This window comes from Mastigoproctus giganteus, chromosome 4 (assembly GCF_048544385.1).
Source record: "Mastigoproctus giganteus isolate SK-2022 chromosome 4, ASM4854438v1, whole genome shotgun sequence".
NCBI lineage: Eukaryota > Metazoa > Arthropoda > Arachnida > Uropygi > Thelyphonidae > Mastigoproctus > Mastigoproctus giganteus.
In genome coordinates, this window is record NC_143578.1 from 239,159,523 (window position 1) to 239,177,179 (window position 17,657).

The following is a 17,657-nucleotide window of genomic DNA, read 5'->3' on the forward strand; positions in this document are numbered from 1 at the left end:
ATAAGGCTTTTTTTGCAGTTTGCTATTGATATTAAACGTCTAAAGGAGGACTCTTTCAATCTTCTTCTTCTTTATCTTCGCCTTCTTCCCACATTTATATGGGGTCAGCGCCTCAGGACTCTTTCTATATTTGTGGATATTCTTAAATAAACGGGAAGCAGGTGACCAAATAATTAATACTTCATTATCTAATAATATATAAACGTAATTATTTTCACTTCTCTGCAGATACATCACAAAGTAATATTCACTCCACATTTTGTTATACTTTGTAATGAACATCGCTTGGATGTAACAGGCATTTGAGGCTCTGTGATTTAACAAATTAAATAACAGCGTTAATGAGTCAACACTTTCGTATTACAATTTACTTATTTCTTCCTCGATTTTAATAACAGTTGTAATAGAACCCGTATTTAACTTTTCTGCTATGGTTAATGTTACAATATATCATGAATTATCACTATTCTTTTATTTTAATAGTAAAACTTTCATGAATTATATATTTAGTAAACTGATAACAAAAACGGGCAAAAGTGCAAAAATTTTATGAGTGAACCGAAGACTTAGAACATTTCGTTTCAGCGTGTTCACCATATTATATGTTCATTCCTCCAATCAGCGCACAGCAACAAATACAATATCCACTGATTCAACTACAGTATACAGTAGGCATATTGTAGTTCAATGTACAGTATATGGATAGCCTGCAAAAACTAACTTTGTATTCGAATTCAACAGATCAGAAGCAGTCTGGATTATAGTCCAACAAGAACTTCCTTTTTGTCGAGATCGAGGCCACGCACACAACTTAAAAGCATAACAAATATTGAAGAAGTTCAACCATGCTGTGGACTTTATTCGACCATGAAACCACATTTATCAAAGTGAAACAAACGTTGAGAATCTGGCATATGTTTTGTACGATATGTTTTTTTGAAAGATTAAAATAATTCTGATAACGTATCTGCTGACACAGCAAAGCAAAATTACCCTCACTGCGTTATCCGGGAACAACTCCAGTTGCTGTTAGATTCAGCAATTATCTGCCATAAACAGATCCTGGTATGATCAACAAGGGACCAAAACGTATAAATAGCAATAAAGTCCAGAACACCCATTAAGTTCCGAAAATGGCAACTCTCTTCGCCCTGATCCTAGCGGTGGTAGCCCTCTCCAGAGGTGACCGAATCCCTACAGAGGAAGATGGTAAGTTACTCAAAATGCAATTAATGTATGTTTTTTTTAAAGAATTCAATACGCAAATTATCAAAAAATCGATTTAACAATCGGAAATATTAACCACATTTTCTTTTATTTTTATTCTTTTAGTGGCCCTGGCAGCAGCTGCGATGGAAAACCCAGGTGAGCAAAAATTTCAGTTTTTCATTTATCCCAGAGATAGGGCATCTAACTGCGCAGTTCATATGAATATTTATAAAATAATTTTGCTTCTATTTTCGAATATTATCATTCTTCGCGAATGAAAGAAAGAAAACTAGAAAAAAAGAAGAAAAAAGCGTCGCCTAAGTTGGTTAAAGTATTACTGAAAAAGGTCCTTCGACTGTATATCTCAAAGAGCAGTATCCACAACATCTAAAGATTACCAAATTTCGCGCGCGAACTGTTTGATGGCAGCATAACACTGAGAAGCAAAAAGATTCTGTCGTTAGGCATTCAACCTCCAAAACGACATCCGAAACCACGGCAGAGAACTGCGCATTGGGACCATCTTCAACGGCGGACAGGCTTTCGAACTCAATTTTTACTTATACCGCATGCAAGTGATTATGGCTTCCAGTTAGTACTGTTGTGACTTGGTTGTTTGTTGGAAGATCTGTAGGTGTTACTGGAGCATAATGTTTCACAGTTTACTTGAAACTGGTTTAGGATTTCCACTGTATTAAGCGAGAAAATTCTGTTAAAGCTTTCCAAGGAGATTAGGTTGGACCTGTGTGGTTTGATTTTCAGATTGCATGATTGCCTCAGACTTCGTGGGTGTGAGATGATGCCTGATAGGACTGGCGCATCATATCTACCTGTCAGTAATTTGGCCAGTATATGATGAACAATAAACCTCCAAGGTGTCCACTCTTTAGTTGTATACAGAGTACCTCTTGGTACAGTGAAGGGAAATTTGTCGATCCGGTTTAATCACCTAAGAAGCCAATACTTCAATGCTTAGGAAGGTTTTGACGCACGTTTCTGGATGACCAAATGACCGAAGCATATAAGGCAACAGGAGCAACGCACTTAACATTGTATTCTTTCACCAATTGAGCATTATAGACCCCAGTTAATTCCTGTTTTGAATGCCAAGTGGCAGGTTGGATCATCTTCTTAGTGGTAGTGAAATGCTCCGTGAAGGAGCATTTCACTAACTTGTTGTTCCAGATAATTCCCAGGTCTTTGTGATATTCGAACCGGAGTGGTTTCATTTGCAGACTGCATGATTGCCTCTGATTTCGTGGGTGAGAGATGATGCCTGATAGAACTGGCGAATCGTCATGAATATTTAAGAGTATGATGATGATATGCTTCTTATGCTTTTGGAAGAAGGACATCTGGGCAGTTTTGATAGAGTTTATTTCAAGACCAATCGAAGCCAGGAAGTTGTCCAAGTTGGTTAACTGCTGCTTGGCCTGAAGAGCAACCTTGTGCTCACTAACACAATTGCTGGATGAAAAGAACATTTTCATGTCGTCGGTGTAGGTAAGATGTTATTGCAGGTTGAGAGGAACGGATCAAGGGCTACAGTGAAACGTGTCGCAGAGAGAACCCCTCCTTGGAGAACGCCTCTACCTAGTGCGTAATCGATGCTAAAACCTTCATGCTTAACAACAAAGTGCCTGCCTTTCTCTTAATAATTCCTGCAAGGATGTGAATAAGTTTCGTGTAATGCGAAAGTGAGCTCCCAGGGAGTAGAGGAGGGGTTGAATTGCTATTCTGCCATAAACGGCTTTAATGTCCAGGAAGAGGATATCTATCTGACTTTTATTGTTCAGGGTAGTTTAGATCCTGCAACTTGTCTCTAATAGGTTTATTATATTTGAACTGTTTTCGATCACTGAGTGAAGATAGGACGGACGGTGGCTAAATATTGTTTCCTATTACTCTGGTAGACATGTGGTTCATTTAGCGATGGCGAGAAATGATTTTCTTTTATTATTTTGAGGAGAAAGATTTCTTTTTCGTATTGCTCTGGAGGGAGAGGTTTGTTTCATAATAGGATGAGTGAATAGTGGAAACCCTGGAGCACGCAAAACTTTAATGAAATACTTTGAGTAGAAATATTTGGTTCATATCACTGTGAGGAGAAATGATTGTTTTATATTACGCTTCGGAAATATATTTGTTTCTTATTGCACTGGAGAGAAAGTTTTGTTATTTATTTTTATGATGGGAACATATTTGAATGCGAGGGGTAGGCATTTAATTCGCGGACTGGTGCAAGATCTTATATTAACTGCCATCATCTGAATGTTCTGTGGATTTCTCCTCGAAATATTCTCCCTTGAACTTTACACACTTGCTCCACCGTCCTACCCAATCATTAAATGTTGCTTGCAAGACATTTTTCGAAATACTTCAAAGTGTTTCTGTTGTGGATGTGGCAGAACCCCTCTCATTGTCTTGATAGAGAAATAACTTCACACTTTAAAGTTGGGTCACACTAGAATATGGCCATTCTACCAAGCCACTCGTTACCATATGCTTCATTCATCTCCTTAACTGTTTCCAATTAATTTAAGCCCAATCTGACACAATAACAAATCGCACATCGCTGTTAATCTGTATGTCCGACATGATACTTGCTTCAAAACGATCGTCAGTGACACGCCGCTAATAAAACATCACGCAACACTAGCTGGACAAGTACTGGCATGCGCACACAAGTCTGCTCAGTAGCGATCTGGGGAAAATTCCTCTAGTTGCAGTTATGGAAAGTTCGAGTGGTAAATATAAAATCTTGCACCAATCCGCGAATTATATGATCACCCCTCGTATTTGCAAAAGAAAGCTATCTTCACTTAATTTTATAAAGTTATTTTATGCATTTCTTCCTGTTCTTCTTTGAGTTTTAGAATAATGTCCCGGTATTTTTTTGTCGCTAAGAGTCATTGGAAACATCTCAATCTCATTGCAGATCTGTTCGAAGGAGATATTGCTGGTATTGATCCACATGGAGTAAGTATTCTTGTTTTGGATTGTTATGATAATGGATTCTAATTATGCGATCCACTAAACAACATCCATTTTTCAGGATAGGAACGCCATTGTTAACATGAAGAGATACTGGCCGAATGGAGTTGTCCCATACGTAATTGACCCCTCAATTTGTAAGTGAATTATTTCTAAGTGAAACTCTGATAATTTCTTTAAGAAAGGTTATTATTTTAAATTAAATTTTAAGGCACAATAAGAGTATTTTTGTATTTGTGCTTTTGTATATCTACACAAAGAAAGGATGGTCTACCCTTTCCGATAAGCAGTACACGGTTTTCAAATTCTGCTTCTTAATAAACTGGTTTTGAATACACTGATGAAGTTTTCACTACTCTTTGCTACCATGAATCGAAATGTTATTGAACTTTCCTCATATATAATATATTTTGTGTTTTTAGCTCAACATACTAATGTCATCATGGAGGGGATCAAAGACATCCATGACCACACCTGTGTTCGGTTCATTAAAAGAACAACAGAGAGCAACTATATAATAATGAGGCCCATAAAAGGGTAAATAACTTTGTCCACACTTCAACTTATACATCTGTGTATTAAAAACAGACTACTTAAATGCAAATTTTTTTTTTTTACTTAGAGAATCATAAAGCTGTATGAAAATGTTGTGTTTCCTTTGGGAAAATTGTTTCTCCTTTCATCTAATGGTTTCCTTCTGTTTTACTCATGTTTCTGTTTTCTTTTGTTTTAGATGTTATTCTTCTTTAGGAATGAAAACTGGAGCTGGAGGACAGGATGTCTCACTAGATACTGGTTGTTACTGGAAGCAGACAGTGACCCACGAACTTCTACACGCATTAGGATTTGACCACGAACAAAACAGATCCGACAGAGACGATTACCTCACAGTTCACTGGAATAACATTAAAGATGGTGAGAATCGAATTTTTCGAACAATTTTGCGTCATCTACTGGGTGAGGAAAATCCATTGATTGCACGTTTGCAATGTGCACCGCAATACCATTAATACCCGGATACCAGAATATTAATGAAAAATGAAATTTATGCGAGTGTTTTTATAGCCATTTTTATTCTTTTTTCAGGTCAAGCTCATAACTTTGTGAAAAGGCACAAGTGGATGAACATACTAGTAGATAATTTTGATTACGATTCCGTAATGTTGTATCATAACACAGCCTTTTCAAAGGATGGGAAGTCATTCACCATGGAGGCCAAAAGTGGGAAGACATTACCAAACATTATACGCAAGCCAGGAATGAGCGCAAGTGATATCAGGCGTGTGAATGCAATGTACCAGTGTGTCCCGGGTATGTGCAATTATCCTTCCTAGAGTGTACCTGCCCTAGATACACTTCCACCTAAAAGTTTGGAATCATATTACATTTTTCTCGTGTTAAATATAAAAATAAAAAATCCTGAAATAATATTTAAGAAATCTGGAGAATATTTGAGAATATTCTAGAAAATATTCTGAAGACTCCTGAGTGCCTTAGGAAGCTTCAGCACATTGTCGTCGCTCATTTTAAATGCATTGATGAAAACTATTACGTTCTGATCCCAAACGTTTAGGCCGGAGTGTATAACAGTAAAAGTTGTTTTTACAGATCAAATAATCCATTATCGTTATATCATTGGATTACCGCTTTAAAGCTTTGCATTTACAGATGAACTTCTGTTTCTAGGTGTGAAAATCCCCGATCCTCCTGTGATGCCCGATATCACCTGCAATTTCGAAGAAGACGATTGTGGTTTTACTAAGAATCTTAATGGACAAGTGAATTGGTCATACGGACAAGGAACACTTGGAGGAAGAACAAGTAATTTACTATTTTTTATATTTTTGGAAATTTTCTTTTTATTTTGTAAAAACAGCTCATGAATATTCGAGTGTAGATGGAAAATTTCAAAATGAATGTTGCGCTGTTCATTTTGAAATTTCCAAATTTCCAAATTTCAAAATGAACAGTGCAACAGATAATATTGCTTTATTTTACATGAGTAGACGTTGCTTACTTAGAAATTCATCTCTGTGAAACAAAGACACATAGCTTATTTTTCCTCAAACGTATACCCTGAATATCAACAAATGACCTCCATTTTGAAGGCAAAGGAGAAATACAGAAAATGGTTTTGTTCCGGTCTCTCAAAAAAGCCATTTACAGCTTGAAAATCGATGTTCAAGAAAGTATTCCTTCAGATTTCTGTAATACGTTGTAAAAAATCGAAAGATTCAAAGGTACTGTTACCGCCAACGCTAACTGTGGAACTGTCGGAAATGGTCATGTGGTCTGACCAGTCTCGATACACATTTCGTTGCTCCAATGGTACGGCGAAAGTGTGGAGCGAACCGCAGCAAGCCATCCATTCAGACTCTCTCTCTCTTGTTCACTATTCAAGCGGCTGAAGATATCAGTATGGGGAATGTTCATTGGGAGAGTCCTGATGAGCGCCACTAGTGGTTAGCTGTGTTGATTGATATTATATGTGCTCTTGTTAAATGCGTTTATAAATATGGTTTTAAGTTGTTTAATTTAAATTATTTTTGGGAAATTCGGGTATAATGTCATAAACGTATAATGTTCACAAATCCAATTGGCTTCCGTTTTCTAGTTACACCGACCCAGCTGGTCGAGATGCTGAGGCTTTTGCAATTAGTAATGACCTTGCACAGAATGTTCATTTACCTACAAGAATACCGGACAATGCTAATCATACAGCCAAAACGCTTGATCTTTTTCTCACAAACAACCCTTCTAAGTACACGGTCCAAGTGAGAGGTCCTTTAGGCACTTCAGATCACAACTTGGTGATTGTCTCTTCTCCAATGGAGTCTTTATCTCATGGCTATTCCCAACCTCGTATTGTTTGAAATTACAAGAATGCAAAATGGATGACCTGCGAGACTTCTTTTCTTCTTTTATTTGGTCGGATTACTGTTTCCAAACTTCTGATGTCAACGTTTGCTCAGATTGTGTCTGTGAAATTATTCTTGCAGTAATAGAATCCTCTATCCCACACTCCCATTTAAAATCTCGTCCTTTATCTTAACCTTTGTTTGCCAATAAATTTGCTAAGGCTATTCAAGAGCAGAACATTGCATACCGTAATTGGTTTGTTTCTAATTCTTCAGTTTAATTTTCTGCCTACACCAAAGCTCACAACAATTGTAAAGCAGTTATTAATCAGTCCAAATTAGAGTTTGAACAGGCTAAAAGTAGAAAACTTGCTTCTTGTCCTAATGGTAGCCTAGAAATCTGGTCTCTTACCAGAGCTATTGGCCGCAACTTTTGCCCATCTCTGCTCCCACCTCTGTCTAAACCAGATGGTAATGTTTTCACTACGGCCAAGGATAAAGCTGAACTGTTAGCAATCCATTTTTCTTTCGAATCATGTATTAATGATCTTGGTAATACACCTCCCACCATTCCCAACACGATCCATTCAATGCCTCCTCTGGTCTTCCGTCTAAAGGATGTCAGAAGGATTTTGACCAATCTTGATGCTAAGAAAGCTCCAGGTTGCTATGGTATTTCTCCAATTGTTCTCAAAACCTGTGCTCATGAACTTACTCCTGTTCTTTGTCGCCTTTTTTCACTTTCTTATTCCAAAGGTGTTTTTCCTTCTGCTTGGAAATTTGCTCATATCCAGCCAGTTCTTAAAAAGGGTGACAAATCCCTCCCATACAATTACTTCTACTCTTTCTAAAGTAATGGAGAAACACTTAACCCTCAACTCCTAAACTACCTAGAAACCTTCCGTCTGATCAAAGATTGCTAGTGTGGATTCCGTCAGTGTCGATCCACTGGTGATATTCTGGCTTATGTTACTCATTTATGGGCTAATTCAATGGAATTGTTCGGTGAAACACAAGTAGTTGCTCTTGACATCTCAAAGGCTTTCGATCGTGTTTCGCATAAAGGTCTTTTAAACAAGTTTCCATCTTGTGGTTTGCCAACTGTTTTTAGCAATTGGTTATCCAGTTTTCTTTCTGATCGCTCACTGAGGGTGATGGTAGATGGCTCCCTGTCTTCTAATTTCTCCACTAGTGCCGGTGTCCCCAAGATTCAGTTCTTTCCCCCACTCTTTTCCTCTTGTATATTAATGACCTTCTTCCATTGACTGGAAATCCTATCCATAGCTTTTCCGATGATAGCACATTGCATTCCACTTTCCATTTTGAGAAACCTTGTCCCGCTCAATCAGCTTCAACTTCTCGAAAATCTGCTACCAATTCCTTAAATGCCGATCTCCAGGTAATTCTCCAGTGGGGCAAAGACAGCTTAGTCGATTTCAAACCTTCTAAAACTCAGTCTTGACTTATATCTCGCAAAAAGGATTCTTCTGCTCCTATGCTTATCTTTGGTGACACTCCGATTTCTAGGCAAAATGATATATCTCTTTTGGGGATTACCCTGACTCGCAAGAAGACCTTTGTAATGTGCTTGGCACAAGCACATTACAAATATTGCTTCCTCTGCATCTAAAAAACTAGGTTTTCTCTTTCGCTCTCGGCGTTACTTTTCTTCCAAACAGCTGCTCACTCTGTATAAATCGCAAATCCGCCTTGCCATGGAATATTGTTCCCACATCTGGGGGTGGTGCCCCCAAAACCTCTCTCAGGCTTCTTGATTCCGTTTTGAAGAAGGCAGTTAGGTTAATTAATGATTCATCTCGAACAGAGTCTCTCCACTCGCTGTCTCATAGACGTACTGTTTGTGCTGCATGCGTCTTCTACAGATACTTCCATGGGTACTGTCTTTCTGAATTGGCTTCTATAATTCCCGCTCTCTCTTTCAAAACAGTCCGAATACGTTCGGCCACCAGCCAACATCCATTTACTGTCCAACTTCAAACTCACAGAATAAACTTTTCATCTTCCTCATTTATTCATTCAACTGCCGTTTTCTGGAACAACCTTCCTTCCTATTTCCCGAGAATTACAGTTTACAGAAGTTCAAGTCCAATATCAACAAATATCTTCATTCGTCTTCTCAATCTCCAACTCAAGCACGGTAATAAGTACTATAGGTTCTAATACCTCTCGCGTTTGGGGTTTACATAAAAAAAACAAAAAAAAACAAAAAAACAATCTTCATCTGTTTTGACTATCTATTAATAAAGAAAGCAAACATTTACAGTGAATTTGCAATAAGTCTGTTTTGTTAGTTCTTTGTTCTAACTGTCAATTCCAGCTGCCTACGCTTTCACATAGCGTTGATATTTGAATGTTTTAAGATCTTCTATTTAAATTCTGAAAGATATGGATGCAGGGGACTTTCATTACGTGGAGGGCTTCCATACTGATTAGTCACATTCAATTTTGGGATAAAATATCATCTTTTCGAAAATATATTGATTTTTAAAGACTTTGATGCTTAATTAGTTAAGGCATGTACAACCATGGGCCAAAAGTATGTATACACCATTGATCGGGTATATCTCTCTTTCTCTCTCCTTTATATAAAAGGTTTCAAAAGTAGCTATACAGTACGGTATACCTACTTTTGGCCCACCCTGTATATATATATAAAAAAATGTTTGTCAAATGGAGTCAGATTCACAGAGGGGTGGTCTCACATGTGACGAAATTTGTGGTGTGGAACCAGAGGATGTTGCTAATTTTATGGATTTAAAAAAATGGAGTCTAATGGTAGTACAGATACCACTAAATCGAAAATTTTCGCATGTAAGTTGAGGAAGAATTGGAATTCTGTGCGTAAGCTGGAGTTTCAGGATCAAAATATGTCACAATGAAAATTGTCAAAGGGATTAAGCAGATAATCTACTGATGCTTCGGTCTCCGGAGGTGCGGGCAAAAAAATAATGGAATGGAAGGAGATTCTCTCAGATAACACTGTCAAGTTGGTAGAATTGGATATTGACAATGATAAGGATAACGATGGCGCTGCACGTTTGACACCATGTAGATCTTCTGATTATCCCATCAAAACACGCCATCAAAGGCGGAAATACTATGGGGGGAAGAAAGCTCAGTTGGATCACTGTATTCATCTTGCAGTAGACCTCCTGTTTTAAGAGGAAGAAATAGGAGAAAAGTTAAGACAAATACGCCTGAGAATGATAAGCAATTAAATTAAGTTAAGAGAAGCGTTCAGAGTGAAGTGGATTTGGCAGAGGAAAATAAAATTTCTTTTGTTAAAATTGAGACAGGGAATGACACTGAAGCAAGCATTTTGTCGTCGTCTTCAAACGAAATTAGGAACAAAAACATGAAAATTAATCCTAATGTCCATAAATATGACATGACAGTCCATGTAAATGAAGTGTCACCACAGTCTAGCGATCTAATACCCCTAAGCAATGAAATGATGTCCCTAGCTGCACAGCCTCCTGAACGAGTTTGTATACTGGATCAAACAATGCTCCCTGAGGGCTCTGCAATGGCACTCAGGTCCTGCGGTCTGAGCTGGAGCAGGTGATGGCAGAATTACCACCGCGGCCTTCTGGGAGATATAATGCAAATATGGAGGAAGATGCAAAACATTCTCTTTAAAACTTACGTTGATAGTGTATAGTGTGTTCGTGTCTAACGGGATTTCCCCCATCTCCGCGTTGCTTTCATTGTGGGTGTAAACGTTCATTGGGAAATGCCAGAGATTTAAAAGTATATGGATATTGTATGAGTGTAGTGTTGCGTATAGTTGTTCTTCTGGACAATTTAGCCGCTAGACCCCTACTGGGGTCCAACGTTGTTTACACTAGGCCTCGTGTTGTCAACTTACGCGCGTTATCAACTTATGTTGATAACGAAAAAACGATGGCAAATTTGGAAGCCATTCATGAGGAACGGGAAAATCAAATGGCACAGAGCACCCGTTCCTACGCTGATGCGCTGAGAATAACCAAAGAGAGTACAAAACCAGGAAAGAAGCTGAGCCTAGGAGGGAAAACGTTAATCAAATAGACGCACCTAGTTGTGTTTCGCCTGCTGAATGAAAATGCTCAACAAAATCAAGCGAGAAAATAAAAAATAAAATCATGACAAACTTGCAAGAAGACCTTAAAACAACAAGGATTAAAGCCATTCGCAAAACGCGTGATGTAGGTGTAGTAATAAATATTGAGACAAAGGAAGAAGCTGACAACATCAAGACGAATCCAAAAATCCCCACTCTTGGCCTATCTGCCAAATATCCCCACTGTTCACAAACAACAATTGCGTGAATTGGGGCAGCCACCGCTTCCGTGAGCATGTGGCTTTGCCCAAGTATTACAAGTGTTGAAAATTTGGACACACGTCGCACACCTGTTCCCTGGCCGTTGCGACCTGTGGTCACTGTTTAGAAAGGGGCACGATTTTAATTCATGCCAAAACAAAGGTGAGGGACCTGTCTGTGCGAACTGTAAATCCCTAAACATTGAACATGCCTATTCCATTCCATCCGGGATTACAAATGCCCTGTGTACCTAAAGGCCAATAGTTATCACCAATAAAAACTGGACTATGGTAGCACGCCCTAAAAGATATAATATGTCAATGACCAAATTCTTCCAAAGTAATGCTCAGCGGGCAAGAGCAGTGGCCGACCAAATCAGAATTAAAGCCGACGAAGAAAATTCAGAAATAAAAATCCTCCAAGAACCGGATGCTCACAATGAGACAGGTCAGAGGATACCCACTGACCTATAAAATAATTTAATCATAGGAGGATAGACCGTGGTCCACAATCGCGGTACGAAACCCCGAAATCACTGTTAACAAAATCTACCACTTATGCACGGCCTGGGCAGTATGAGCCCACATCATTAGCTCAATGGGAAGCTGATTTGTATTATCTTTGTATTGTAGGCCAGGGGAGGACATTGCCTTTGATACTAGTTACCTTGAGAATGTCTTGCAAATTCTTCCAATCGATAAAGTTTATCGTTGGTTTATCTGGACTAGCACCACTTCGGACAGGCAGGGTACAAGAAACGGTCAGCGGTTTGAAGAGTTCCTGTCCAACTCTCCCTTTGCAGTGTTAAATCAACCAAACAATCTACCAACCTTCTGCAACACGATGTGGGAGGCACCTATTGACATCACCTTTGCCACTAGAAATATTGCGGGCAGAATCACTGGATGGACAGTTCAAGACTCGTGGACCACTTCGGACCACAGAATCATTATATGCCAGCTCTCCCGAACCCTTGTCAGATTTCCTGCTCTTAAGCGAGACCTTAACAGATACGCAATAAGCAAAGCAAACTGGGAGCTCTTCAAGACTTCGCTGATTACCTCTACAAGGCAGATTACAATAGGGTAAAACCAACAGCAACAGCCAAATGAATTCCAGCGGGATAGAATAAGGATAATTACTAGTTCGTGTGACAAGGCAATAAGAAAGAAGACCCCTGCTCTTGGAGCCGTTCCCTGGTGGTATCAGGAACTGCAACTGTTCTGCAAGGAGGTGAACTCAAGGCGAAAGGCCTCCCAAAGGGGCCCGAAGATCTTGGCCCGCCGCTGAAGTTGAAGCCCTCTGGCAACTGTACAGCGAAGTCAGGAACATGTACACAGCAATAATAAGGAAGTGTAAGCAGCAATCCTGGGAGGCGTTGGTATCTGTTTCAACGAATAGTGACCCGTGGGGAGTGGTGTAAAAAGTCACCACCAACAAACTCCCTATGGGTGAGATTGTTACTTCTACTAGGACCCGACAGGGCACAATGACCACCTCCTGGGAAGAACCTATTGGTAACATGTTTGGAACGTTACTGTATGTGATGTTCCAAAAGCCACCAGCTCCTTCTACTGAGTAACAGCTCAACTATGCCATGAGAACGATGTAAAACCTGGAGCATTCATGTAGTGTTGATGAGCTACTCGCTGCAAGTGATCTGATTAGGAATAGAAAATACCCAGGATCAGACGTGTTGGAGCCTGAAATAATCTAAAAGAATGTCGAGTACACCCCCGAGGTTACTTTAAATCTCAACTGCTGTTTGAAAGCTGTAATATTCCCAAAGCATTCGAAAATAGCCAATTTGAAACTAATCTTTAAGATCCTCAGAAAACCTCCAGAGTTAGCAGAATCATACCGCTCAATCGCACTTCTTCTAGCCCTTAGTAAACTATTCGAAAGATAACTCCACAACGGAATTTGCAGCACAGCGGTGGTGCAAACGTGCCTTTACCAAAAACAATATGGGTTTAGACATGGTTCCTCCATAGTTGATGCCTTGCAGAATCTTCTGATAGCCCCTGCTCACACAGACAACAAGTACTTCTTGATTATTGCTATCGACTTTGCTGGGGCATTCGACTCACTTTGGTTGCCTAGCGTCCTTGGCAGGCTTTGCAGAATTTCCATCCCAAAAAATATTTATGAGATCATCAAATCATATCTCTCCAACATAACCGTCGTAGTTAATGCTCCATATCAAAAAGTCTACAGAATTGTCTTCCACGGCTGCCCGCAAGGTCTGCTCCTGGGACCTTTATTATAGAATATTGTTTTGGATGACTTCCGCATCATTGATCTGGGAGGGGTCAAATTTCAGCCACATCAAATCTCAGCCATAAGATCATCGTAGCCACAACGATGATCTTATCATCGCTGTGACAGCGGACTCCATAACCGGCCTTCAGACCCTTGCTAATCATGCCCTTTCCATTCTCAAAAACTGGGCAAAAGAGGATAACCTTCAAATAAATCAAATAAATATCTCCAACCAAAACTAATTCTATACTCTTGAAAGGCAAACTAAATATTGGTAGACCACCCCAAATTAAAATAGATGGAACGATCATTAAACTGTCAACGTAAATGAAGTACCTTGGAATAATGCTTGATACCAAGCTCTCATTACAGCCGCATGTGAAATACGTCCGAACCAAAATCCGGAACTATGCTGCTCTTGTTGCCCGGGTCTCACGCCGGGACTGGGGCCTTAAGCGAAGAACCCTCTCATTATTCTATAAGGCTGTCTTTATACCGATTGTCAGGTATGCCTAAGGAATCTGGTTCATCAAAGCAGTTATGGCCTCCAATAGGAAAATATTCGATACCATTCAGCGGTCCATTCTGCTTGTTATTACACGCGCCTGTTGTACGTTCAGCACCTATGCCCTCCAGCTTCTTGTAGGTGCTCTGCCCATTGATTTGGAGGTGGTACTAAGGGAATTGCTATACCAACTCTCAAAAGGAGTTTCGCATGCAATTCTCAACTATACAACCAACCTGGCTAATGGATGTAAGGAAGGGAAATAACGCCTACTTAACCACCTGAAGCAGGAGTGACAGAGTAGGTGGTCTAACTCTACAAAGGTGAAATCTCCCGAAAATTCTTGCCGAATGTAAAAAAGATCTTCCTCAGATCTCCCAATGGTTCTCATCGGGTTTGTAAACAACTTACCTACTTATTGGCCATTGATCCATTAATGGCAAGCTAACATCACTGGGCATCATTGAGATCCATCTTGTGCTTGTGTAGGGCTTGAAAGCTGACACCATCTTATGTATGATTGTCCCATGTACGAGGACCTTCATTTTATATTATTCACCAAAATCATGTACTTACCCAGAAATCAGGAATTCCACCTATTGGATTATATTGTGGAGTACAAGGTATTAACAAATTTTGCACAGGAGTTCTTTAAAGACGAAGAAACCTTCAACCCGCCTAGGAACATACATGCCGATGAGTAATCACTGAATAGTGAATAATATACATACAACTGTTGATATTGTGACCTACCAATAACGACAATCACTTGGATGCGTTTAAATACCATTTAAAGGTATTTAAACGTTTAAAGATGTGAATAAAACCCGTAAACAAGACACATACTGAGAACCTCCAATTGACAAATACCTGGATATGACGGAACCACTGAGGGGCCTTGGTGTCCCAACAATTGTGAGAAATACTTGGACATGACTGACTAAACCATTGATGGGACTTGGTCTACGAATCGTGACCTCCACATCTTCAATTGAAACAGTTACTTGGACCATGAAAAATACCTAGACATGACTAAGCCACTGAGGACACTTGGTCTCCTAACCGTGTCCTGCACATCTTCAATTGTGGCAGTTACTTGGACATGATTAAATCACAAAAAAGGACCTTGCTTCTTGACCATGATTTGTGTGCAAAGTGGCAATCAATACTAGACTCTCTTGACTGGTATCTTTTGACTCCCATTCCCTTCCCAAACTCGCCTAGTGCAATTTACTCCACCGAATAATTTTGAGGACGCCTTCATCTACGTCCCAATATTTCTTACTATTTCCCTTCCACTTGACTTTCATATTCCCCAATCTCTATCTGTTCTTTTTTTTATAGATTCTTTCACTCAATCCTGAGGCAATTAGGTGGCAGTATCTGCGAGAGAATAATGGGCAGCTTGGTATATCTCCTAGCGGTGTGCACAGGCAACGCGCAGACCCATTAGGGGTCCTGCAGCCAAAAGCCAGACCACAACAACAGAACCCAACATAATACGTCTCATATACAACTCACATTACTTTTGTTTGGGTTTTACAGAGTGATGTATACTTCACAAGGGTACTTATGGCGCAGTTGTTGGAACCACCGGTGGCGCCCTCTCCCCAAAACCTTTGTACTATGGGACGGGGTCCACTCATACAGTGAGGTGGTCGCTTTACCTCAATTATTCTGTCGTATCGGACCATGTTCACCCTGCAATGCTTCATATTTGCGACCAAAAGAGATGGATTCTTTCATCATTACAACACAACCATCCACTGAGCTAAACATCTAAATGGCTCGAGGAAGATTCCCAAGATTTACATACGCATAAGACGACATCTTTTCAGATTACGAACTATGCTTTCTATATCCTGCCTTATTTACTATATTATTTTATTCTATTTTATATACCAGTATCATTTTATTTATAACCATGATTGGTTAAAACTCCAAATGATGGGATGTTTTTCGAGATTATTCATTTGTTTTTTTTTCTGCAGGTAACTTCATGTATGTCGAAATAGGAACCCTCGGAACTCAAAAGGCGGCTACTCAAACAGAGTGGCTGCAAACACAGTGGCCAAGGAAAGGATGTTTACACTTTGACCTTTATTTCAACAGTAATAATTACTTCAGCGCCTTTAATGGAGGTACCGGAAAAAATATTTATTTGGCAAGAACTCGGTCTGACAGGTGGCAACGCATATCAGCTGAAGTGGATATGACAACTGATACAACCCTGGTAAGAGCGATTTTCCAGAATTTTTTACAATCCTTTATTACGAAAACGTTTGAGCAGCTAATATTAAACTAGGGTAATTTTAATCCACGTGTTTCTTTTGTGTTTTACAGATTGCCTTCAGGGCCAATGCTATTGCAGGGGGCGATCATGTGATTGCTATTGATAACTTCGCACTGAGCGGCTTTCCTTGTTGAATCCACAAGAAAATGGAGCAATTAATTCCAACCTTGTAGTTCACAATAAAGAATTTTTGCCAAATTGTTTATTTATTGTGTTTGGTATACTTAAGCTATTGGAAATAGTCTGATAGGTGAGTATAGCAGCGATCAATTTTGCTGGTAAGATGAGATTTTAAGATTTTAGAATATTAATTGACTTATAATCTTTATTAATACTGGCTGACACACAGCCTACAATAATACCTAGTTACGGAAACATATAATGCTTTCGCATATCCTCTCTGGAGGACATCCGGAATGACTGATCTAAAGTCCCAAGAAGATCTGCATGATCCCTCCAAAGGCCATGTGGTATTTTAATTAGATGAATCTTTTAACCCAAATTACAGAGACCATGTAGCACGTATTCTATTAAGTGTCTGAGAAAACAAGATCGAAACTGACCATTTCACCATCCAGCTTTTGATTGCCAAACGGAACTGCAGCCCTTGGAGTACTGACTTTTTTGTCGCATCTTTCTTTTCGAGCACTCTCGATTCGTCTTCCACTCATTGTGTATTTTTGAGATGGTTACTTCGATACACTAGTGATTTCCATCCGTGATTTCCGTCTCTTTAATTATAGGTTGAAGCTAATTGCCAAAGGTTAGCAATTTTTTGGACAGTTAGTGTAATTTTTTAGTTCTCTGATTTAGGGAGTTTCAATCTCTAGACTTTGTCCAAAGAAATTTTATTCATCAATGAACTAATCGTCTCATACGGTGAAGTTGATTCCATTCTCAACTGATTACGACATCGCTTCGGTACAATCCCATTTAGAGAGGAACTGATTACTGTACCCAGCTGATTCCCTTGATCTAACATTATAGGCTTTTTAATTGTGAGAAGATATTCAAGTTTTCCGTTATCCCATACTAAGAGCTCTGCACCATCTGTTGGAACGTTTGACACCTATAATATAGAGAAGAGATTGGAAAGATGCTTTTAAATCTGGAAAAACGAATTAAACAGTGTCTTGAAATTGAATAGTCTTTGGGCATACCCTAAAAGAAAATCTCAAGTGTACTGGAGTTTTGTATGGAGGTCATTGAATG

The 17,657-nt window shown here is 39.3% G+C and overlaps 1 protein-coding gene across 1 annotated transcript; it reads left to right on the forward strand.

Annotated features, from left to right (window-relative positions):
• The first annotated feature begins 1,133 nt into the window (after positions 1-1,133).
• LOC150087537 (zinc metalloproteinase nas-6-like) lies at positions 1,134-16,579 on the forward strand. Its single transcript, XM_090372520.1, has 8 exons — positions 1,134-1,209; positions 1,333-1,365; positions 4,626-4,740; positions 4,937-5,118; positions 5,290-5,514; positions 5,890-6,024; positions 16,144-16,385; positions 16,496-16,579. The coding sequence occupies exons 1-8, from the start codon at positions 1,134-1,136 to the stop codon at positions 16,577-16,579; spliced, it is 1,092 nt and encodes a 363-aa protein (XP_090228646.1).
• Positions 16,580-17,657: the final 1,078 nt, after the last annotated feature.